The sequence below is a fragment of the Bactrocera tryoni genome, chromosome 2 (genome assembly GCF_016617805.1).
Source record: "Bactrocera tryoni isolate S06 chromosome 2, CSIRO_BtryS06_freeze2, whole genome shotgun sequence".
Taxonomy (NCBI): domain Eukaryota; kingdom Metazoa; phylum Arthropoda; class Insecta; order Diptera; family Tephritidae; genus Bactrocera; species Bactrocera tryoni.
In genome coordinates this window covers 75730415-75757762 of record NC_052500.1, presented here as the reverse complement: position 1 = coordinate 75757762, position 27348 = coordinate 75730415, and the positions used below count along the sequence as shown (strand labels likewise).

Here is a 27348-nt window from a genome sequence, read left to right as displayed (position 1 = left end):
CTATATTGGTTGTGGTAATTTATTGCGATTTTCGCTGCATACGACTTCACATGCCAGTCACTGTTGTGGTAATTTATTTTTTTTTACATTATTATTATATGTATTTATTTTAATTTTAATATCAAATTTTATAAACGTTCCATTAGGAAATAATAATGTAAATTTCCAATCAGATTAATGCAACACTGTGCTCTATTGAGTATAGAAGACCTACCATATCTTTTAAATTTTTAAACCATATCAAAATCAGCTAAAACACTTTTTCTTTGCATTCTAAGAAATTCATAAAATATTCCTAAAGAAAGTATGCACTCTGTAATAAAAATTCAATTTATTACTAACTCCCCTTAATTTAAGCATTGCATTGCATTATTCATGAAATCAAACTTAATATTCTTATCATCTGGTAGCCTTTTACTCTGTTTACATTTGACAGCTGTCGGGGATATAAATAAAGGGAAAAGAAAATGTAAAATGCTAACATAATGAAGAAGCCGAATGGAGTTCTTCTTGTTATTGGTTTGCTCTTGAGTCGAATAGTTTAATATCACGGAGTTTTATGTAGGACTATAAATTTTAAAAGTGTTTTAATTTACTTGGGGTAACATATATAGATCGTGTGTGTGCTATTGCAATAATATTTTGAAATTAAATTTTTAGGATGCCGCTACACCTACGGATCAAGTGAAAACGGGGATATGCTTTTTGTTTAATGTGTAAACGCAATAATTTATCAAGTATCATTATGCGAAGTGTTGTTCTATTTACATTAGTACGTGAGTGTGAAAGTTATTAAGCACTTGAAAAATTTATATAAATGTTTGAATGGGAAATATGCATGAATACTTTGCATATCCATTGATTACATATATGTATGTATAAGAAAAAAGTAATTATTAGTTTGCGTTAAAAAGGTGAATTTTGTAATAGTAAAAAGTGTTTGCTGTTGAATAACGGTCCACAATATTTTAAGTTTTGTGTGCATGCATTACTAAGATTACGCGTCAAGCTTTGTGCCTTTGGAAGTCGAATGTCTAAAACAGATTCAACAACTATTTCATTACTTACTGGAGCATCTGTGGATAGCGTCAGCAGGACACGCGCTCAGCAACGCATCAGCCTAACAACAAAACGACGAAAAATGTCACGTCGCGCTAATCTGATAGGCATTTGTGGCGTTAGCAGTCTGTGCATATTATTGCTGATAGCGACAACCCAACATCGACCTGCCTCTATGACCATATCTAACGGCATGTCCGTTGGCGTTGGTGACATATCAGGCGTACAGACCGGTTATGTCGATCGGCATCATGTGGGCACTGCGAGCGTAGCATATAATATGACTGCTACAATAGCGGATGTCCTGGCGGCGCAACGCTCGAAGATTCTAACCGAAATGGAAAACTTCGAATATCCACAAGGACGTTTTGGTGTCGATGCGGAAAAATTATCTGATATGACACCTGAAACAAACGGTACACCGGTACGAAGTGTTATCATAACAACTTGGCGTTCGGGCTCAACATTCTTGGGAGACATATTGAATGCCATGCCTGGCAATTTTTACCATTATGAACCGCTACTATCATTTGGTATTAATCAAGTGCGCGATCCATCGGGGGGCAGCGAAGCGTTACATATGTTACGACATTTGCTTCATTGTAACTACACAGATATGCAGGAGTATCTTGAGTACGGTAAAGAACATTCGTATCTGTTTGAACATAATGAACGTTTATGGAGTGTATGCAAAGAGTTTCCCCACTATTGTTGGCGACCAAAATTTCTCTCACCCACATGTAAACTTTTTCCCATGCAAAGCATGAAAGTGGTGCGTTTACGATTATCGTTGGCGAAGGCATTACTTGATGACAAAAGGTAAGTGCTTATTTAATTTTACTCTGTACAAAATATGCATAGAAAATTATGTATATGGTTTTTTGAAGTAACAAAATTAAAATACACCAAAGTGTTCTAAATTTAATTTTTTATAAATATTTTATCGTATTTAAAAGAGGGTAATAAATATTAGTATTAATGCTAAACAAAAAATGCTGATAAATACGTTTAAACACAAAAATAAAAATAAATTAACTATTGCAGTAGCAATTTAATCGATAAATTAATCTGGTTTTTCGCTCCAAATCGTATTTCAATATGCGTCAACCAATGTTGTGTAGATCCTCAATAGACTCGCCGCACACTCTTCCACAATTCTTTGTTGTAAACCAAAGTGTCAGCAAAGTTCTTTGCAGAAAGAAAATAAGAAAGTAAATGAACATTCATAAAAAAAAACGTTTGTGCGCCCGCCACAGTGAGGCAATGAAACGTAACAGTAAAAAAGTAGAGCAAATATTGTGAGACACTGATACACCTAACTAACACAATGACGTTGGTAACGTTAGTGGACATTCAAGTGGGCCACCGGCGTTGACAGCAGCCAAGCAGTCTATTATTAACAAAAATATGACTACTACAACATACTCGATAGTACTTCTGTACAAAAAGATGCTCATATAAGACAATTTCCTTTTTGTGCAACTGTTTGCAGATTTATACCACGAATTTGCATCTTGGTCGATTAATGTGACATTATAAAGAAAAACTGCTTTAGAAATAAGCTTAATAGTTAATGTTAATTTTAAAGACATTTGTCTTACATTACAATGAAAGCTCTATAAAACGAACGCTCGGACATCTCCATTAACCGTGCACATTGGCCCGTCCGAACAATTTTTGATGTTTATTAAGAACAATCTATTAAGCGTACCACTCTATTAACAAGACAGAAAGGTTGGTCCTGCTTATGGAAGACTTTACTATGTTTGGTATGTTGGGGCTCTTGGAGTTAAGTAGGCGTTAAACCTGGCTTCACAACATTTCCTTGCTTTTTTAAATATAACATATAATATATTTTGCTTCAAGAACAAAATATTACAATTGCTATGTCTTCTAAATTGTCCATACTTTGTACTTAAGTATTTCCTCACTGACGGGTCAGACGACTTAGCGAAAAGAAAATGGGTGCAAATAAGATCTGGTCGCGAGGTATTGAATGTTCTTATTGGATTGCACCAAAGTTTCAAGTTCTTATGTACATATGTATGTCTGTATGGTTATGTAGGTATTGTCATTTACACATTCCTACAGTAACGGCACTTACTGTAATAACTCACCACTAGAGTACGTTCTTAAATTACAAATGCGGTTTTGCTTGGTTGGTTAGTTGGCTTGCTTGTTTATTAGACACCACCTTAGAGCCGCCCGAGTTATGCATAACTATACGCAAAACACGAATATATAACTGGACATGCACATAGTATGTATGTACATATTGTTAAAGGTGTTTAGTGACCCGATTTGTTTTGCTTTGTGAAACTAAAGCAAAAACAATGCGTAATAAGGTGCAAAATAATATTAATGTGAAAATTAACTCTTTCAAATGTAGAGACTTACATTTTCACATTCTTATATGTATTTATGTACATACATATGTACTATATGTACATATTTATAAAAAAGTTAAAAAAGGGAAATACATTTTCGCATCAAACTAGGCGACATAAAAGCGCTTGTATTATATAAATTGTGATGATTTTATGGAACATATTCTAATTTTAAAATACCAGAACCAAACGGTCGTCAGGCGTGACCCAATTCCGTTTTCCGCTATAAAAATTACAACAACCCTACTATGTTCACGTAACAGTTGAGTAACGGTGTAACCGGAGCGGATGCGAATTTATAATATTTCCGGTTACGACTGTCACTTCAGCAATATTTTCCAGAATTACGAAAAGTTCATATACTATTTCAAAATCACATAACAAGAACAAATAAAATTTTCCAAAAATAAATTTCCAATTTCTAATCCGAAATAGTAGATCGAAAAATAATTTTTTAATTCCAAAAATCATATTAAAAAATAAAAGCCATATTTTTTATCTTCAATACAGCACTGGTCTGAAAAAATTTTAATCCCAGGAATACATGCCAAAGCAATACAAAAATAATTGATTTAATTCAAAATAGTAAGGTTTTTATATTAATGAAGATTTTGTTGTTGCCCCTAATGTATTAAAAATAAAATTGAATAAACATTTGCATTTTTTAATCCCGCATACCTTATAAAAAAATTAAAATGAAAAATTTTAGTTCCACGTATGTACTAATTAAGAATTAAAAAATAATAATTTGTTTTAGGATTACAATTTTTTTTTGCGTTTGCGTACTTTATTCAAATCAAAAAATAATTATCCAATTTTAAATTTTTAGTCCCAGACATTTTGAATTAAAAAATAATAACCTATTTTTTAATCCAAATTTTTTAATTAAAAGTTCCTAACCCTGTTGCTAGATATTTAAATTCTTCCTTTTTATTCTTTTTCATTCCAGCTTTTGATTTTAAAATATTTTTATTTATTTATTTAATTAAAAAAATATTTATTTTAATTTAATTCAGATTTTGAGAATACAAATAAAATTTCAATTTTTTTATTTCGTTTTTGGGGTTAAATAATAAAATTTAAAATTTTAAAATTGTAAATTTACAATTTTAATTTCGATTTTGGAATTCAAAATAAAATTTTTAAAATAATTTTAAATTTTTTAATTAAAAATTTCGCAAGCGTAGTTGTCTATATTCTAAAATTTTCAATTTTTAATTAATATTTTGATCAATTTTCAATTGATTTTTTAATCAAAAAATTCGCAAAACTGGTTATCTATAATATGGACCAGTTGTCCAATCGTTCGGAAAAGTAAAGGAAGAAAACTATTCTTCTGTTATCTTTTTTAAGGCACAAACTACTTTCTGTTTCAGCTACGATGTAAAAAAAAACAACTAGTAATGCGGATATGAAAACTCGAATCCGAATCGAATGCGCAGACGGTTAACTTAATTAAATTACTTCTCATAGAATACTATGTTATTATGTCCTTACAAGGCTTTGCCAAAAACAATTGCCACATTCTTGCTCAAATGTATGTATATGTATGTACATACATACATATGTACATATGTATATAGTTATGTTTATATTGCGATAACAAAAAAAATCAGTAAGGAAGAGAATTTGAAAAATCAATATGACTTCTTCGTTGGAAAACAAATTTGGTCTGTTCGGTTATGTAAGCATTTATACAAGTAAATTTTACGTAATTGTACCTTTATGTATGTATGCGAATGCGTGTGGTTAAATAATTTTGGAGGCACGTTTCTTATTTCCTGTAAATTTGCATATACTAAATATAATATTTTTATATGTTAATATATTTTCATGCAAATATGTACCATACATACATATGATATAATATATATTTTTAATATATATATATTTTTATATGAAAATATATTTGGATGCAAATATGTACTACACATATGTATGTATGTACATACATATTAAAGAGGGTAGATTTTTTTTATTAAAAATTGGTTTTCCGGAAAATGGTCTATGAATCATTCTGAACAACTTTGTCTAAGAGACTATAGGTCTAAAATCGGTTTTTGTTTTTCTAAGGCGAAAATGAAAAAAAACCTGAACAATCGCTCATATGAGAGATATGTGATATAAATAGTTGTACCATCCGGCTGATTTCGACAAGTGATCAATAAAATATTAAAATGCACCCATGTATTAAATTTTATTCGGACATTTGAAAAACCGACGAAGACATTTTTATAATACCCAAAAATGAAAATTTCAAATAAATTTAAAATATCGCTGGCTCGAAACCGGTCTTAGACCTATAGTCTCTTGAATATAATTGTTCAGAATGATCCGTGGAACATTTCCGCATACGCGATTTTTTCGTTTTTTTGGCTCCCTGCAAATCGACCCGCTCTAATGTACATACAGTATCCGACAAAACTATGTATACCCCATGAAAGTTGAAAAGAAAATTATCATATCTTTTGAAAAGTGAAGTTTACTTTTTTGCATGGTTTTTGTTTTTGCTTATGAGTATACTACATACAAAAAATTAAATTAATTTTCTGCATTTTAGTGCTGGTGACTGCAAAATACGCGGTAATCTGAAAAAGAGAAATTCTTAGGAACGACAAAAGTATGTATACCCGAATAAATTTTGAGGTTACCTTCACACTAGAGCTTCAATATTTAGTGTTGCCACCCTTAGCATTAATTACTGCCAATAGACGTCGAGGCATGCTGTCAACCAAGTTTTGAAGGAGTGACTGGGGTATATTTTCCCAGGAGTCTTTCAATTTATTAAAAATCTCGCCTTTATTTGAACGGCAAGAAGATCGGTCAAGCTTGTCATCCAAATATTGCCATAAGTGCTCAATGGGGTTTAAGTCGGGGCTTTGGGCAGGCCATGGTAGGAGTTCTATCGATTTTTGTTCGAAGTATTCTTTTGCAACCCGACTTGTATGCTTGGGGTCGTTGTCCTGCTGGTATATGAAGTTATCCTGTATGCCCATTTTTTGCGTAGCTGGCTCCAAATTGGTACTTAACATTTGAACATAAGACTCTCCCGTCATTTTACCTTCGATCATTACGAGATTTGAGAGACCACTGTAGCTAAAACAACCCCAAACCAATACATTTCCGCCTCCAAACTTTATGGTGCTTTGAATGCATTTACTCTGAAGCTTCTCGTGGCTCTTTCGCCAAACTTTTTGCCGTCCTTTAGTATTTTTAAATTCAAATTTGCTTTCATCACTCCAAATTACCTTTTTCCAAAAATTTGGTGGCAGTTTGTAATACTTTTTTGCAAACTCCAATCGTGCCTTTAAATTTTTCTTGCTGATGAACGGTTTTTTAATCTTGTAGTGGCTGGAATACCCGTCCTCTCGAATTCTTCGTTGAATTGTTCGCTCGGAAACATCTATTTGAAGGCTCTGCTTAATAAATCGGGCTGATACAGTCGGATCTTTTGTCACTTCTCTCACTATTTTTGTCTCTTCGCGCACTGTAGTTACTCTAGGGCGGCCTGATCTTGGAGCACTCTCTAGCCCACAATTTTTTTGGTAATTTTTGATCACTTTTTGGATTGTGGCCTTGGTTTTGGAATATTTGTTTGCAATTTTTCCGTATCCCATTCCATCTAAATGATCATGAACAATCAATTTTCGCAGGTCAACGCTTATTTCTGCAGATCTTGGCATTTCACTAAATAAAATCTTTATATTATTTACCCAAACACTTTTATCGAGTATAAAATGATGAAATTTTACCTTTGTCGAGTTTGTTTCTAAATATTTGCAAAAACTATTTACGCAAAGAAGCACTACGCACAAATATTGCCACGGTATACATAATTTTGTCGCCTGCAAAGTTCAACTGATCATCAACAAGTGCACATTCTGCAAGCAAAATAAAAGCTAACGGTAAATATCATACCGTTATTATTTGTCAACTTACAGTGTGCACTTACCGTATGTACAAATTTTGAATTGTTGAACTTTTGAAAAAAATATTCAAAGAACAATAGAAAATGTGCTGGGGTATACATAGTTTTGTCGGATACTGTATATACATACTTAGTAACTTCTTTATACCAGAGTCTACAAATAGTTTTATTATATGCCACTGCTATGCAATGAAATAAATGTCGGTATGTTTACTTGTCTTATTGAATCCCGTTTTTAGAACTTCGTATAATACATACACACACATATTAAGTTATATGCAGAACGTGCACGCCAAAGCGGATATTCATACCTTTTTAATTATAAACATGTACACTATTAAACATGGCTTAACTTGCATACATTTGTTTTTTAATATTTAATTACCTGAATTTTCTTCAAAAGAATACTATTTGATTAATAACTTCAAAGCTATTAAGTATTTGTTACGCATCATGGCTTAGAATTTTGTATAACAACTTTGCAATCAAACCAGTTATATTATTTAGTAAATATATATGAACTTTGTACAAACATACATTTTCTAATACAGGTAATTCAAATTTCTTTGAAAAATATGCTGTTTGCAGTTTATGCAAGTTCCAGTTCCGAAAACCAAAAATAAATGTTATTTATGGTGAATTTGTACACAAAATATTGCTAGAAATTAGCAATATGTTAATAAATTTATGATATGATACTTGCATACATACATACATACTATATACCTATACTTAATTGCATGTGTTTGCAAATGTTTGTATGTATAATAATAAGTAAAGTAAATTATGTGAAAAAAATAATTTAATAAATTGTAATTTTTTCGTAAAAAATTGTATATTTAAGTTGAATTAATTAAATAATTTTAACCGCATTTGCGGCAAAATTTTCAAAAAAACTTTTTCAAGCTACATATTTAGTGCGCCAAACCGTCAAGCAATAAATTTTTAAAAATTGAACTGTAACGGATTTCAATCTTATACAGATTTGAGGGGTTACATGAATTTTCTCGGGTGGTAAAAAACATCCTTTTTATACTCTGAACAGGGTATATTAAGTCTGTCACGATGTTTGTAACACCCAGAAAGAATCGTCGGAGACCCTATAAAGTATATATTTAATTTAACCATGTCCGTCTGTCTGTCTGTCCGTCCAGTCGTCTGTATATATACGAACTAGTCCCTCAGTTTTTAAGATATCCTTTTGAAATTTTGCAAATGTCATTTTCTCTTCAAGAAGCTGCTCATTTGTCGGAACGGTCGATATCGGACCACTATAATATCGGAATCAAGTTCTTGTATGGAAAACTTTCACATTTGACAATGTATCTTCACCAAATTTGGTACAGATTATTTTCTAAGGCAACAATGTAATCTCCGAAGAAATTGTTCAGATCGGTTGACTATAGCATATAGCTACCATGCAAACTGAACGATCGGAATCAAGTTCTTGTATGGAAAACTTTCACATTTGACAATGTATCTTCACTAAATTTGGTACAGATTATTTTCTAAGGCAACAATGTAATCTCCGAAGAAATTGTTCAGATCGGTTAACTATAGCATATAGCTACCATACAAACTGAACGATCGGAATCAAGTTCTTGTATGGAAAACTTCCACATTTGACAATGTATCTACACTAAATTTGGTACAGATTATTTTCTAAGGCAACAATGAAATCACCGAAAAATTGTTCAGATCGGATTACTACTAAAAGAAATGCACCTGTGAAGGGTATATTAGCTTCGGTGCAGCCGAAGTTAACGTTTTTTTTGTTTCAACAATCTTTTCTGAAATTTTTGGAAAAAAATATTTAAAATTCGGCCATTGCGACGCCATTTCCGGTGACCTCTGGAAAAAGATGCTTCGCGTTGGCAGTATAACTCCTTACAAGATCATCCAAAGTAAAACAAACCTATGTACGTGTCTTAGTTAAAATCTTAACATAGAATTTGGAAAAAAAGGCGCACTTAGCCTAGCTAGCCTCGAGCGCACAAGTTTTCAGGCTGTATCTCCGAAACTATTCCTCGGATCAATATGTTGTAGAATTTAATAAGATTTTTGGAAACCCTTAAATCCATGGAACCTCTTAAGAGCCAGAAAAACGCTTCTTTGTGAAATGTTTTTGAACAGGCATTTTATTTAATTGATTAATAAAAAATTTTAAATTTACAGAATTTATTGTACTTTATTAATCGGTAATTCATTTGAAAAATTATTGGACAGAGTTTTCCAATAAGAGCGATTTGATTTCTTAAAAAGCAAACACACACACTAATTGTTAAAGAAAATCAAATGTGTTTTTATTTAATGTGAAGTAAAATCGATACAATTAAGTTCTGAATATAACGTCATTTAAATGGCTTCCACGACTTCTTTTGCAGAAACGAATTCGATGAACTTACCAATTTTCGAGTACTTTTTCCACTAAATCAAGTCGTATGTCATGAATAGCACGTTCAATATTGACTTCGAATGCTTGAAGAGAGTCTGGTTTACTGCTAAAGACCAATGACTCAAATAACCGCACAAGAAGTAGTCTAATGGTGTTAAATCACAACAGCTTGGAGGCCATTCAATGTATCAACTTCTTGAAGAGATACTCGAATCTCCCAACTTTTCGCAATAATTCGGTTGTTGCACGTGTTGTGTGCCACGTAGCTTCGTTTGGTTGGAAACAAATGTTATCAAGATCAACTTATTCCAATTGCGGTTATAAAAAAGTTGGTTAACATCGATCTATACTATACCGCTCTCCATTGACAGTAACCAACTTCATTTCTAGAGAAGTACAGACCGATGATTCTACCAGACCAAAAATCACACCAAACTGTCATTTTAGGTGAATGTAATGGTTGTTCATGAATAATTTGTCGATTTTCTTCGCACCAGAATCGACGGTTCTGTTTATTTACAGCACCATTCAGATGAAGGAGAACCTCATCGGAGAAGATAATTTTCTTTCAAGCTGTTCCAAGGCAAAATCAGCAAATTCAACACGTTTATGGTGGTTTAATGGCTTCAGTTCTTGATTGAGAACAATTTTGCATGGATGCAAGCCTATATCCTTTCTTAAAATCTGTCAGGTTGTGATTTGAGACAGTCCCAGTTCTAGAAAACATTATGGATTCGACAAATTGCAGTCTTCAGCAACACTTGTCTGAACGGCAGCAACATTTTCATTACTTCGTGCGGCTTTTTTTCTTATTGGCACTTGAATATTATGTAAAGAAAATGTACGCTCGAAAATTTCAACAATTCGACGAATAACGAGCGGACGATTATTACGACCGTAAAATGGCAAAAGCTTACGAAAAGTTATATAAAATTGAATAATTTAATCTCATGTTTATCTTTCGATTATGAAATTCTGAGCATTACTGAAAACAATGAAAAATATTAAAACGAAATGACACTGAAAATCATATCATCAATATTTCATTTTGGTATATGTAATTGTAACAAAAAAGTACCCGGAAATTGTAAATAAAACGCAAAATATTTAATTATTCATCAATATTTATGTATATTGACGCCTTCAAAGTAATGCCCACCAGATGTAATGCACTTAAGCCAACGATCTTTCCAGCCTTCGAAACACCTTTTATTTTTTGAGATAGCGAATTTTGTTTTATCTCTTTGATCGACTGAAAACGAGTTCCACGGAGTGGTCATTTTCAGTTTGGGGAACAAGAAAAAATCATACAGAGCCAAATCTGGTGAATACAGTGGTTGATCGATGGTATTCATTGCATTTTTAGGCTTAAATTCGGTCACAATCGTGTCTGGATGGGGAAAAATTTTAGCCTTATCGGGACGAGTCGAGCAAGAACGCGTTTCATAACCAAAATATCATTCGAACGGACTCGCGAGAGATTTTGAGCTCTCTAATCATTGCCTGACGATTTTCAAGTTCCATATCCTTCACCCTTTTACGAGTAATATTTTCATTTATTGAAGAGGTCGAAGGCAGTCCAGAACAAGGCATGTCTTCAACGAACTCTCGACCGTTTTTGTAGGCTTTGTACCACTCTTACGCTTGTGTTTTTGATAAAACTGAAACACCGTAAGCCTTTTCCAACAGTTCCGCACGTGAAATTTGGTTAAAAATACAAAATTTGAGGCTCAATTTCTGTTCATACCTCAAAAATCAAATGTTAAATACGCCAAATTAAGTTGTCTATTGCAAAAAAATTTCTTCGAAAACTCCTGTATATGTATGTTTGTATGCATGTGAATATAGCGCTAATTGGCGACTGAATAAGATAACAAAATTTTTGCAATCAAAATTTTCTTGAAATTAATTATAACATAGTGACTTGGATATTTTACTTTACCCATCGCAACATATTTATAACCAATACAATATATATCTACACATTCTAATTTAACGTCATTGTTAGCAAATATTGTATGTCTAACAGTGCAAATATTGTTTTTTGTTTTTACTACTTTATGAACATTCGTACATATGCGTATGTACATACATACATATGTATCTACATATGTACATATGGACCTTATTTCCACATTTGTACTCGTATGTATTTACTCAGTAGTGAAAACAATTACTTTAGAATTGTTATTGGTTTGGGTAATTGGGAAGCATGCATAGTTCGCATTGTTTTGGTTTTCATCTCTGTAGGAGCTAGAGAATTTTCGAAGATATTACAGCATTAATAGTTTTACGATAGCTTTAGAGTTTTGTATTTCGCCGATAAAGGTTTTTCTTTTTATTCTATAGAGAATATATTCTAGATCCTCTAAACTATTATTTATATAATTGATTATCGCGATAAACTGAGTCGATACGCAAAGTAGCCGCTTGGTTTTTGAAATATCGATCTGAAATTTTGCACACGGCCTGTTTTCTCTAAGATGCTGTGCATATGTATGTATGTCGGAATCGACAATATCGGACCACAATCTTATACAGCTGCCATACAAACTGACCTATCAAAATCAAGTTCTGGTGTGGATACAATTTTCATTTGGCAAGATATCTTCACCAAATTCGGCATACATTATTGTCCAAGAAACACTACAGTCTCCGAACATATTGTTCGAATCGGACTACTTATTGGTTCAAATCGGTCTGATAGGTCAAATTCAAGATCAAATTATTTTTATACCCTTTTATGTTATAAGAAATGTACTTGTGAAGGGTATTACCGTTTTTTTTAGTTAATAAAAAAGTATAAAATTTGAATTTTTTTATTTTTAGTTTTGATTATAGTATAGTTTATCAACAATAATGCAGATTATATTGTATTCACCGTCCTTCAGAAACCTGTTTACTAACAAATATGTAAAACACACATATCATCCAATTCTCAAATCAAGTCCAAAAATATTTCTTCAAATTCTTATTAAAATTTTGCAACCGCAAAGATTTTATTTTCGAAGCACTGCGTACCGAACTTCCAAATGTCAAGATAAGTGTATCCGCTTGATTTTTGTTGCTTTGCTGTTGTGGTTTAAATGTGTAAAGCAGAAAGCAAAGGCAAAACACATCCGTACATTACATACAAATACTCGTATTAATATATTTTCGTGCGAATTGTTTATGCCTTTTTTCAGTTTAGTCAACAAAAGATAAAGGCTTTAATATACATACATATGTATACAAAATATATAGTCATATATGTATCAAAACTCCTACTAGCAACAATATTTTCATTCTATGCCATTTTTTCCTTACTTCTCGTACTTACGTTATGCATGTTTTCATTTCTTTTTTTCTCATTCGGAGATGTTTGGTGATAATTCGTTTACTTGCTAACTGATCTTTCCGTTAGAGACTTTCCGTAAATTAAATTCTCACTTTAATTACCAAACAACAATAATACACATTTTGACTCTTCTAATTTGTTTTACGTTTATATTTGTTAACTTATTCTTAATTGAAATTATTTGTATTTATATCACCACAAAATAATAGAGTTAGATATAGTTTTTTGTTTACATAAATTATTAGGATGATGAGTCGAGTTGAAATCCGAGTCTGTCTGTCTGTTCGTCAGTCCACCTGTGCAAGCGATATCTTGTGTAAAAATTGAGATATCTTGATTAAACTTTGTATGCGTGTTCCTCGGCAAATAAAATAGGTGTTCGTAGATGGGCGTAAGCGGACCATTGCCATGCCCACAAAACGCTATTACCCGAAAACCTATAAAACAGTTACATGGGTTTTCTTGGATAAAGCAGCCCTTTTTCAACAATTTTTTTCTCAAATAAAAAATGAAATATTTTATTAGAATTTTTTATTGTTACAAACATACACTAGTATTAGCAAAGAAATTCTGAAATTGAATTGAAAAAAAATATTTAAACTCGGCCATTGCGACGCCATTTCCGGTAAACCCTCGGAGAAAAGATGTGCCCGCGTTGGCAAGATATTTCCTTACAGTATCATTTATATTGAAAAAGTACGTGTTTTAGTTAAAACCTTAACTCAGAACTTGGACGAAGGAAAAGAAACTGAAATTTAGATTTTTGGCAGACATTTTTACAAAAAAATTGAAATAGCAGTGAAAATTTCGCGACATTCTTTTTTTAAATAGTTGTAATCGAAAAAAAAAAATCCTTCGTTCAAGTCTTTACGAATTGTATCTCAAAGAACTGTGTAAAATTTCATAAAGATCGGTTGAATAGTTCTCGAGAAACCTTGCCAACCGACTTCCAAAACACAGTTTCGAGAAAAACGCGTTTAAAGACGGCGCACTTAGAACATACCTCTAGTGCACAAGTTCTCAATGCTGTATCTTTGAAACTATTATTCGGATCAGCTTGAAAATTTAGAACAATATTCTAGAGGGGTTGTTGCATTTAACAAGACAAGTGGGCGTGGACCTGCCCTCTAAAAAGTTAAATGTACATATCTCTGAAACCATTTAAGCTACAATAAACAAATTAAAAATTTGGAAAAATATAAGAACTCCCACCGACGGTGTGAAAAGGATAAAATTGGATGGTAACCCCGCTCATTCCCTATATAACGGTACGTTTAAAAACTACTAATAAATCAATAGCTAAATACATCAGAGATATTAAATTGACCCCTGTTATGGTATAACAGGGCTTTAATGGAGACGGGGTCAAAATTGGTGAAAACACATATCTCGACACCCTCCCGAATTGACTTCAACCAAATTTGGTATGTAACATTCCTCGGACATTTTTATGTTACAGTGTGAAAATGGGCGGACCTTAGCCGCGCCTACTTCTCATATAACACAATTTTATATTTCATCTGACTATTTCGTTTCGAGTGTACAAATCGACAAGCAATTATATATATCGGGATAAAATCGAGAACGAATAACGCCTTTAGAGTATGCTACCTTATGACCAAATCCATAACAAAAAAAAAAACTGATCAAGCCCCTCGGTACCTAATATTTATTTTATAGTTAGCTTTTTACCGAAAAAGTTCGTCAGTGTGTCAGATTTATAATTGAAATTCAGAGATAATTCTTCTCTTATACTAGCATATCGATATACTAAAAATTGGTTGAATGGGGTCAATATTTCCTTGAACCCTCATATACCTAATATAAAGATTTTCGAACTTCTGGTGACTTTATACCTCTAGAATCGGCCAATATGTGAGCCATCTTAATACAATTAAGCGTTTTTGGACATACTCTTAATTGTAATCATTGCAAAGTAGTGTTACAGTCGAGCTTTTCGAATTTGCATGTGCGATATTTTTAACGAATTTTATTTTGATTTTGGCTTCTTACCAAAAAATGATAAATAAGTGCTTGAAATCGCTAAATGTAGAGAATAATTTCAACAAAAATTCATGGATGTCAAGCGAAATTTACTTAAAATCGCTTTTGAAGCTTGACAAAAAGTTCAGTTCTTAAAACAATCTTTTTTGAAAGACTCAAAAGTTATGCTATTTTGAATGAAAACAGATTTTGTTACAAGTTATTGTAATCAACCATTATATGCTCCCACGTCTTGTAAAACTAGTGTAAAATTCTCTGTATATCTACCCTTTTTAGCCCATAAATTCGAAATTAGTCTTTTTGGCTCATCTTGTTGAGCTCTATGGACCATAGTCCTACTTGGTATGAAAACAATTTTTAGGAACATACAATGCACAATACATATGATAGAAGCTGTAAGATTTTGATATTGTTTTGTTACTTGCATATCGCTTTTCGCAAATGACGCCTAACTTTAAGTTAATTCACCCTATTCTCTATACGACCTTATGCAGGAAATCGAAATTAGCCGTGGCACTTGTTTGAACCCGGCCTTCTTTTTCACTTTTGGCTTATTTGGGCTCTTCTCATGGAATAATTGAGCTATGGTTTCGTCGATTTCATCATTCGTTGTCAGTCTTTAGTGAATTAATATTATTCTAAAAAGTAATTTCGTTAGACTTAACAGTAAAACTCGGGCTACTAGTCACCTATACTGGCCATTGCAAACTCAAGAAGCGTTTATTTAACATGGGCCTAGCTTCTTGTGCAAATTGCCAGTTCTGCGACTGGGAGCCTGAAATTCCAGAGCACCTACTAATGAACTGCACAGCGGTCTGGAGACGCAGGACTAACGCCCTTGGATCCATGTTTCCAAATAGGGATCACATCGCCTCCAAAGCACCTAGCAGTATATTGAAACTCATTAATTTGCTGGGGCTAGTTGAGATGTTGTGAGTTAGGAGAGGACACAATAGACTCTAGGTCGCGGTGATTTCCTCATCTATTTATCTTATCTTAGACGTAAGCGGAACTTCACGGACTTTTATCCTACTAACAGACTGATCAAAGTTAAAGTTTTCCATCTTTTTTATTTGATGTGGTATCTTCAATCAGTCATCAATTTGGTATGGATTATTTTCCAAGGCAACGCTTTAATCCCCGCTCATATTATTTAGATCAGGCCACTATTGCATATACATAGCTGCCACACAAAATAACTTATTAAAATCAGGACGAAGATATTTGTATATCTACATATGTTTGCTCCGATGTTGCCGAAGATTATGTATTTTCTGGGTTTTCCGATATTTCGAAGTTAAATGCTGTCAGTCCCCAAACAACCAAATATAGTGTATCGAGTATGTTCCTGTAATAAAGAACCCTCACAATTTATTTGATTGTCAAGAATTTTAACCGTGTAAAGGCAATTAAAACGAATAGCGCAATATTTGTAGTATATTACGAAGCTTAATAATACAATCCTAAAAAAACTAGTACTTGTAATACGCGTTGCACACATACCTGCATACATATGTACATACATATGTATGTACATGCCTTGTGCGCTTATCAACTTTTTTCACTTCATTATACAATCTGTTGATGTGAGAAAGTGCAAACAATAGCAAAAAGTGTTATCGACAGAAATAAAAATAAATAAAATCAACTCTAACGATTTGTATGCGCAGCTGCTGCTGCTGCTGGAACTTACCTACTTAATAAAATTATTCAAGCTATCGCCTGCACATGTTCATATCGTATATACAGACATACACGCAAAAGTACTAACAAATTACATTTATTTATTCCTATAATGTAATCTTAAGTACACAGTCGCCGTATGCGCGCCAGTTAGTGCACAGCGAAATCCATGCAAATCACTTCTAAATCACCACTTGTACTGTGTATACATATGTATATGTATGTATGTATATGCACACATACATATGTATATCCGACAACTGAGCTCAACTTAGCGCTGAGTGTGTTTGCTCAGCGTAAAAGTGAAAGAAAAGTCAATCACTTTCACTGTTTATACATAGCATATATAAATGCAAACATACATAAGTACATATACACAAACTGATATGAAAAGTAGGGGGGCGCACCTCAATAGCCACATAAATATGTACATACATACATACATGTGTATTTATTTGTGTATACCAGCTGAGCAAGCTAATAGTCATGGGCAATGTGAACGGACGGACAGATAGGCAGCAGAAGCAGCGAACACCCGTTGAATGTGTTAAACGCTTTCGAACATTAGCCGGTTTCTGCGCGCTGGTTTTGGAAGGGGCCAGTCGCTAATGGCTGCTGAATACACGGGGCAGACAATGCAAAAAATACATAAAAAGACGGTTAGTCAGGCCGGTGGGTAGACCACGCGACACTCAATCAGTAAATAATGACAAAAAATGTAAAAACCAAACATGCAGCAGTCGGGGGTAAGCGCGAATGAAGCGGTTGTCTTCTACTGAGCATGGTGTGGCAGTCATCAGTCATTTAGTTGAAGCGAAACGACAAACTAAAACCAAATGACAAAAGACAAAACTGCAAAAAAAAAAACATAGACACAGAAAAACTAACTGGTTTGACTAAAAATAATACAAAAGCAAGAAAAACATAACCACAAAACAAGTGAATTTTAATGGGCAAAAAGTGACGGCTGGAAAAGCTAAATAATGCATATAACACATAGAAAATTGCAATACATATGTATATGTGTGCAGTTGGGTGACTATAGGCACCGCAATAGTCTTAGAAAAACCAGTCAACTGTTTGCCGGCAGCAGCACCAAGTCGAGCTTGCATACACTGCCACATGCCGGTACTGCTGTTGTTGAGCGGTTCAATGACTCCCAACATTTTGTTTCATACCGACCGACTTCAATTATTTGTAGCTATGGCTTGTGTTGGCTACCGAGCTCTATTCGATTTGCTTAAAATTAATTTTTGTTTGTTATTTTACTTTTATTTTCCATTATACGAGCGTGTGCTGTGGTTCTGCGCCGGCGCATGCTGCTGTTAGTTTTTCCATCATATTAAAAAAAATGTGTTTTTGGCGTTGCGTCTAGGCGTATTTAGTTTTTTCTTTCAATAACATAGCGCTGACATTTGCATCAGGTTTTTTATGCCGTCAATAGGTCACCGTTACGGTCAGCTGATTCAACTTCTGCCATAAGCTATTATGCAATATTTTACAAATATCGTTAATTGAAAGGATTTCTTAACGCCATGTCAGTATTCTTCTTCTTTACTGGCGTAGAGACCGCTTACGCGATTATACCCGAGTTAACAACAGTTCGCCAGGTCAATTCTTCTTTTCGCTACGTGGCGCCAATTGGATATTCCAAGCGAAGCCATGTCTTTCTCCACCTTGTGCTTCTAACGGAGTGACGGTCTTCCTCTTCCTCTGCTTCCCCCGGCGGCTACTGAGTCGAAGAGATTTTATGAAAAGCGTTTACTAAAGTAAAAAATACTTTCCGAGGATGGTTCTGGAGTGAATCTTTAACATCTTCAGCTTGAAACATTTTGAATATTACAACTCGATTTCGAACGTCACGCTTCGGAGATTGTAGCGTTGTCTCGGGTGAAGATATCTTGTTGAAAAAAATAATTCGGTTTTTTCTTTAATTCTTAACTGATGTAATTCCTAAAGTATTCTAAAAACAACGCCATTACTATCTATAATTTTATAAGCTTTTAATTACTTTAAGTAAGAGATCTAGTGATTTATTTGCTCTCAGTAAGGCTAGCCTCTCCCCAGTTGTGTGGGTTTTAACAGATATTTGCCCTGTTGTCGTCCATGCTGTAAGGCTGGGAATCTCATCAAACGCCATCTGCAGAAACTCTATCGAAGAAGACGAGGTGGAAACCTAATCTAACCTTCTTGACTGTCCCGCGTTTGGAAGGTCAAGGCTTAAGCACTTGGGATCGAATACCTTCAGACATCTCACTAAACTGGCGGGAATGAAAATTAAACGTCTGTGCAAATTTGTATTGGTCACTATTTTGCTAATTTATAAGTTCGAACAAGTTATATGGCTTCACAAAGGACTACATATAGCAGTCCACATGCGACCTCTCTAGATCAGCCATCTAACCTAACCTAACAACATTAAACGGGTGAATTTTTTTTTAAATCTTCATAAATAACGGTCTTCTATTTCCCTTGATCATTCTTCTAAAGTGCAGTCGCCCTCTCCAATCAGCCCTATCAATTTATCTTTAAACTCTTTTTTTTTCGAAACAGCTTCTTTCAAATTGTCCATACAATAACCTACCAGTTCTTTTAAGCTATTCAAAAATCCAAATTTGGCGGCTAAATTGTTAATTTTTCTTAATGCAGGTTGGTCAGACAATATCTTCTAGATAAAATTTTTATTTTTAGGTTTCCTCGCGTCAATCCACCATACAAAATTTCCATGAATTTCCAATAAACAAACTAAAAGTTTACTTACACAACCATTTTATTTTTCCAACACCGTTTCTCTAAGCAATTTAGCTGACTTTAATGCTAACAAACACCTTCAATTACAAACCTGTAAAGTCAAGCAAACAAATCATTAATAGCGCATAAGTTATTTATACTAAGAATGATGTGCATTTTTATTGTTCACAGCAATTAAACGCTGATTTCTAACTCAACTAACCAAAAAAGAGGAAAATTTCACACGAATTAGTGCTTTCTAATCGCCAGCTATAAATCTCGTCACTTCTTTATGTGCTTAGCTCATACCGGCATTAGCTGCAAGTAGAAACGCACAAAGGAGTCGTCACAATGATTGAATGCATTGCATTTGCCGGCTTGCCTGCTTTCTAAACGACTTACGAATACTAAGCTTACGCTTCGCTGGAAATTAATTTATTTCTATTCAACAGTATTTTTTCAATTGCCTAACGCTTCTTCATTCGCATAACGTTAGACGATTACTTCTACTCATATCAGTTCATTGCTCATATTGCTCACGTTAACGAGTGTTCATTGTCACTACGTAACGTTAACTGTTAACCGTTGATCAGTATTTGCAGTGCTTCTTATTTACTTTGGCACTGTCACATTGCAGTCGCCGCGCTCTTTTAATGACTGGCAAGTTAAGTATTCGTGCTGCGCTGTTGGTATGGTTGCTTTTGCAGCTCCTGCTGCTGTTAGCTCACATTCATATTCGGTTATGTTGCCACTTACAACGGTTGTTGTTACTGCAGTCGTAGTGGTCTTGCTGCTGCTGTCAGCACTTTTAATGACGAGTAAAAGTTTTTCTTTCTCTCTATATAAAGTGCATTTAATTGCAACAACAAAAGTAACAGCATTTCTTTCTGCTGCTTTAATACAATAATGGTAATGGAAATTATCAGGGAGGTAAAAGCTCTTGCTGATTTGCTGAGTGTTGTTGAAGTGCATGCATACATTTTAATTACTTTCAAGAGTTGAACTGTAAATAGTTTAATATAAATTTAACTAATTTCAGTTAGCTGAAAATTGTAATAAAATTACACGCTAATGTAATTTTTATTAAAATGCACTAATTATCCTGATTGTTTTAGTACACCATTAAATACATTGTGCAAGGAATTCTTGCACGTTTAGTAAGGGGATCTTTTTGAAAGTAAAGTTTAAAAAATGGTATAATGAACAGAAATCCATTGCATTGTTAGAATGCCACGATTTAGCTCAAATAAGCACAATTTTCTTGAATAATTGTTTGCCATTTTGAAGTTAATTTCATATAAATCCTCAAAACTCTTGGCAAAAAACTGGAACAATTGATTTTAACATGTTTATCTTAAGGCAATTTTTCACCAGCCAAATCGTTAACCATAGACAGAAACTGGTAATAATCTCTTGGTGCTGGGCTAAACTATAAGGTGGATAAGCATGAAGCACCCGTTCTAGTTTCCGGAGCTTCTTGCGTGTCTCTAAATATATGTTTCAACTGGTGTTGACTGACGGTACACAAATCCTCTCCTATTCACTAAAGATGGCCGCTTCTTGTACATTAAGACCTTCAGACGTTCTATTTGTTCACAGTACAGTTCCGAGTCCCAGTCCGAAGAGTGTTGCCCAAGGAGATCAGCTCATAATATTCATAGTAGTTGATTCCCTGCCAATCCCATTAAACACCTAACAAAACTTTCCTGTTCGTCAATGCTGGCTTGGAAATCGTTTGCGCCGGCTCACCGCTATTCGGTCACGACCGATTTCGCCTGATGTTGTCATAAGTGACCAACTTTTCATCACCAATAGTCATGCGTTTTGGAAATGATTCGATCTTGTTGCGATTCAGCAGCAATTCGCAGAGGGAAATTCGGTTCATATGTTTTTTTTGCGGTCACTGGTGTGACCCCCATACATCGAACTTCTTTTTGTATCCAGTCTTATTTAAATGGTCCCAAACGGGTTTTTGTGGAATGTTTAGCTCCTCTAAAATCGAAACAACGTTTGATGAAATAAGGTCAGATCCATTTTTATATCGGTGTTTTCGATAATTGATCTAGAGCGTGGTGCATCATTGACAATAAAATTACCGGAAATGTATCACCGAAAGCGAAATCTTAAATGGCGTGATTGGCTGTTACAGTATCTTCTCTTTTCTTTAATGGCGCAGACACCGGGGTCGGTCATTCCCGGTGTATACCCTTAAATCGTAATCCGTTTTCTTCTTTTCATTGGTAGGGTTTTTTTTACGTAGCGGGTCCCAAACCCAGCGCAGAACCCTGAGCAGGGAGGGTTTGCCTTCTCACTTTAGCTCGCCTTCAAACTCATGTTTTTTGGCTACTCGGAAGATACTTGTTCTAAGACCGAAAGTCGTGATCTGCTTGAACCATATGTAAAAGAATCATTTCTGGCCACTCCCAAGTGAATAGTGATCAGAGAACTTTCTTTACTTGCGTGAACTTCTACACATGACGCCATCCTCCAACTTCTACACATGTCTTCATCCTCTCTGTTACAGTATCAGAACCGAAAATACTATTTTTAATTTTAGCCGCCTTTCTTGAAAGTTTGGAAGTTTTCCTCTCTCATCGCTTTTAGCGTTGAACCCACAGCTCATTAGAATCCAACACAATTAAAACCCCTTTTTTCGGTTTTTAAGCTCTAGAAAGAACCACATCTCCAAGTGTATTGGCTGTTCGTATAGACATATGACAAGTTAATTTCCACTATTTTCTAAAACAGAGCGAAGACTTCGAAGACGTTCTTCACTAGCATCACGCTAGGTTCCCAACATTAAAGCTAATCGTGAAAAATGACGATAAAACCAATCAAAATGTAAGTCAATATTCTCTTTTGTCGACACCATTGAACATAACTGGAAGTCGCTTTAAATATGCGATTTCATAACTCACAAGCATAATCCGTTTATAACTTTTACTGCACCGATAATTAATAGCAACAATTGTGTATAGCTGTCATAAATACAAATAAATGCAGATATGCGAACAAGATTTACAACATTTCAGTTATTTAATGCACAACAATTTGGGTCAATCTGCCAGCAACGAGAGCGGTTTGGCAATTTTCATGTTGTCGGAAATGCATAGTTTATCCAGCTTAATACAATTTTTGACAAAAGTGAAAAATAACACTTTGCTACAACAACGCCAAAGCAAAATGAAAAGCAATGCCATGAAATATTTTCGTCTCGTCGCCACTTTATTCCAGTTCGGCAACCAGACACGTTCAACTTTAAAAGTATGAAGCCAAGTTTGAAATGACTTGCCACAAGTTGGGTTGGCTTTTCGTGTTCTTTGCAAGCACTAACACAGATTTGTTTGTAATATGTATGCATATATATTATAGTGTAAATGCTTTGCAGTAATTTGAACTCACCTTGAATTCTATATGGTACCTAATGTTACCAGTACTAGTATCTCATAATTTCTCCTTCAATTGGTGTGCCAATAAGATAAATGACCATAAAATGGATATGTGATAAATTGTCTCAAATTATATAGTTTTGTATAAAAATCGTTTTTTCATTTTTTTTTTAAAGTTTTTTAAGTAATTTCTCTCAAAGTGACAAATTGGATACTATTTGAGAGCTATTTGAGCTATTTTTCAATATGAATTTAAAGTTTGAAACAGCGCTTTTCAACTATCAGGTCAATTTGAAAAGTCCGCGACCTACCATAGTAAAACATAGTTTTTTTTAATTTGTGTTTTGTTTTTTTATTTTTTTTTTGTTTCAACATACATAGCTCTATTCAAGTATGACACAATACACTGATTATAGCAAAGCTCCAATATTTCGATAAATTTTTTATAGTACGATTTGTCTTTTCCTTCAAAATGGACCTCAGTTTCGGCGATCATCTCTTTATTCGACGAAAATTTCTTCCCAGCGAGCATTCTTTTGAGATCTGAACGCCAAAAGTAGTCGCTGGGGGCCAGATCTGGAGAGACGGTGAATGAGAAAGCAATTCTAACTGGATTTAATTACTCTTGGACATCACCAAACACTCCTAAAATCATCAACTCGTCGTTGTGTTTGGTCAAAAGTGAGCTCCCGCGGCATTCACTTTGCATAGAGCTTTCTCATACCCAATGATATGACTTACATAATCAGTTTATATCTTTAGAGTACCTGCTATCCGGAATAACTTCACTTTACAGTCATCCAAAATTGTTCAATGGACTTTTATAATATTTTCGTCAGAACCAACCTATATTTCTTTGCGTGCACTATGTTCACAGTCTTCGTTGCTCATTTCACCACGTCTAAACATAGCATACCAATCCTTGATGGTTGATTTTCTTGCGGCAGTGTCCCGAAACTCTTCATTAAGCCAAGTTTTTGCTTTAACTATATTTTTTTCCTTCAAAAACCAATATTTTATCAACAATAACGAAAGATCGGACACCTACAAATTTATACACGCGCCTTTTAAAGGTTAGGGCAAACTAAAAATCATGTTTTCGAGGTGTTTCGAGGACTTGAAAAATCGTTGGCATAAATGTATGTATAACATCTGGTGGGGACTACTTTGAAGGCGATAAAACAAATATTTATGAATAATTATATATTTTGTGTTTTTTTTTACAATTTCCGGGCACTTTTTTGTCACAATGTTATATAGAAAAGTCAGTAATCGATTGGTGTCAGATCCGGACTAGGAGGTGGATGCATAAGCATCTCCCAACCAGGTTCCCGAAGCTTCTGGCAAATCACTTGTCCATATGGAACACAATACCTCTCTTATTGCCCAAATGTGGCCGCCTGAGAACTGGATCAAGACGGGTACGGAAACCCGAGTTTTTTGTGCTAACTCGTTGTGAAATACTTAAAATATTCACACCATCTTGTTACATGTATTAAACAGGTAGTGATCAAAGGAATGTGATTTCTGATAACAATGTCGATTTTTAAAACACTTTTCTTAATTACTTTTCTTTTTCGTAAGGCGCCATTATGTCAAAAATTAACATTTTGATTAGTTTTCGATTTTGGATTTGAGATAATTTTAAGCAGAAAAATCTTCCATGTATCCGGACACCTTTTTTCAGAGGTGCTCTTAGACGTGATCAGTGGATCCAAACTTTTCCAAAATTAATCACGAATTATTAAAGAACTTCCTCAAATCTACTTTATTTTTCTGATTTTTTCCATGACAACGATTTGCTATGTCATTTTAATAGCAAATGTCAAAAAACGTTTCCTCAAATTTACTCACTCCCATTTTATGTACACTTCTTCTCCTCTGCTTCATTTTACTATTTTCTTTGATCAACAAATTCTTTCAGTTGCATAACTTCCATACATAACCGATCGTAAAGTACACTTCTACTTGCAACATACCTTTGTGTTGCTCATAAACACAAGTATCTATATACCAAAAGAGTAGCTACACCATGCCTCTATTGTTGTTGTATATGTATGTTTATTGTTAATTACTCATTACGCTCTAAATAATAATAACCACACATTTTCAGTTAATAACTGAGTGCCTTTCACACTTCCAAAGCACAGCAAAGAATTTCAGCTGCACACACACATATACATATTCATAAATGTAAATGGATGTGTTAGTGTGTGTATTTTATGTTGCATTTTCCAAGCTTTGTTTTATGTGCTTTGTACTGCAAGCATAACGTGAATGTACGTAGAAGTTTATGCCGACGTTCGTGTGTGTGTGACTTAACTGTAGATTGTTCCATGCCACGCTTTTGTTCCGCGCACTAAAATGGAAATAATGAGGCTACTTTTATGCATGTGGCGTTGCTACACCAAAGAATATGAGTCGTTGGGAAATATGAACTTGTGGCGCAGCTTTGGTGGAAAAAAATATTTTTGTGATTTAGCGTTAAAGAATTCTTTGAAATGATAAGAACAGCTTTGAGTGTGACTACTTTTTTAAAAACCGTCTGCATATTTTCATATGTAAATAAAATTACATGGGTTATATATTGAACGTAAATAAAAAGTAATTTGTATAACAGGTTTTCAGAATTGCAAAACTGTGAAGCTTTTATCATAGTGGAAAAAATGGAAACAAAAACGTATGTTATATACTCAGAGAGGTTTTCGGAATTTATTGAAACTTCATTCACTGGATAGAACATGGAAGAACTATTAGCTGCAGTTTCATAGAGCCAAATTGTTATTCCATTCTAGGAAATCCAGACTATGTAACTCCATTAGAGTGAAAAAATTTTCGTGGAAACTAAGCCATATACACCGTACAACTCATAAGTTCTGTGTTTAAGCCACTGAACGATCCTATGTCCACAAGAATTTCAGTCATTGTCAATTCGGCCTTAAGAAACTCGTAGAAATTTAAAAAGAATTGAATAGCACTATCGTGTAATTAACTTATAATTTAACCGATAGTTGGCTTGTGAATATGTTCTCCAAGTAGTATTTAACAGATATTTCTCATAGCGCTATCGGGTAGTTAACCTATAAATTAACCGATTGTTGGCTGCGGAGTTGTTTTCCAAGTAGCATTTTACTCCTATTACTAGAACTGTCAAAACTTGATTTCTTATTGCCTCGATTTAAATCTAACGATAAACGTATTCACAAAATATCAGAGATTTATATAATTCTTCAAAATTTAATCGAAAATTAGTCAAATGAGATTTTCTTGTCTGGCGTAGGCACCGCTTACTCGGCTATACTCAAATGAGGTCAGGTTCCTCTCCAACGGATTGTAGGTCTTACTATTCCTCTGTTTACACAAACGGATACTGAGTCGAATACTTTCAAAGCTGGAGCGTTTTCATGCCTCCGCAACATACAACAATGCTGGAATAATGAGGGGCTTGTGCAGTTTGGTCTTTGTGTGTCGAGAGAGGAATTTACTTTTCAATTGTCTGCCCAGTTCAAAGTAGTACCTGTTGGCAATAAAGATTCTGCGTCGGATTTAAAGGCTGATACTGTTGTTTGTGTGTTCAAAGTAAAGACTATCAACAGTGACGTGTGAGTCAAGTCACGAATGCGATGACAGTTTGTTTGATAACAGGAGATATTTCGTTTTGTCCTCGTTCACAACCAGATCCATACGTTTCGCTTCTTTATCCAGTCTGTAAAAAGCTAACGGTGCTGTTTTTCAGGCCAATGATATCAATATCATCGGTTCGATGACGGTGGCTCTGTAGGACATTATGTGCGATATTATGGAGGTTTATCTAATGATAATTGGCTCAGATTGTGAGGTCTCCCTTTTTGTGGAATGGGCAAACCTTTTCTGGGTTCCAATCGGCGGGCATGCTTTCTTTTGACCATATCCAGCAAAGAATGCTAATGCAAGCAACTTGTCAGTAGACTGGAGAAGTGTTCCCACCATAACTTCAGTAAGCTCTGGACACCAGTCATTAGATCACCTCTTTGGCCCCTACAAGAGTATGCTCTGGTCTTGAAATCTTCAGTTGGCTGCCGCAACTTTTTGTAGAATTTTCGAACATTACCCCTGTCGGCCAGCTCCTCTAGCTCTTCTTTTTCTTTTGTTTGCATATGCGCCTTGCTTCTCTCTTCAACTTTCGGTACCTATTCCACCCAAATAAATTTCCCGCAACTTTTGTAAATTTTATACTTTTTTGCTCAAGTAGAGGAAATAATTGTCACAATTTGACCAATTTTCTTCTTAACAAAGCAAATTAACGCTTGACTCCCCACAACTAAAACACAATCACCATTAGTTTTTAACCTACTTAATTTCCTAATTAAAATCACGCTACAGTTAAAATTTAGAAATTGGAGCAACTGTAAAGTGGCGCAGTGCAAAAAGTTTGTGGTCAGCAGAGAAATCACAGC

At 34.3% G+C, this 27348-nt stretch overlaps 1 protein-coding gene across 4 annotated transcripts in view; it reads left to right on the top strand.

Moving 5' to 3' along the window:
* The first annotated feature begins 493 nt into the window (after positions 1-493).
* The window catches only part of LOC120768559 (carbohydrate sulfotransferase 4), an 83825-nt gene continuing 56970 nt past the window's right edge, over positions 494-27348 (top strand). The window contains exons 1-2 of one of the 4 annotated variants that reach the window (XM_040095305.1): positions 494-561; positions 661-1878. In XM_040095305.1, the coding sequence (XP_039951239.1) occupies positions 1031-1878 (848 nt within the window). In that variant the 5' untranslated portion in view covers positions 494-561; positions 661-1030. Of the gene's footprint in view, positions 1879-27348 lie in introns of all 4 variants that reach the window. The other 3 variants (XM_040095304.1, XM_040095303.1, XM_040095307.1) reach the window with 3 other exon arrangements.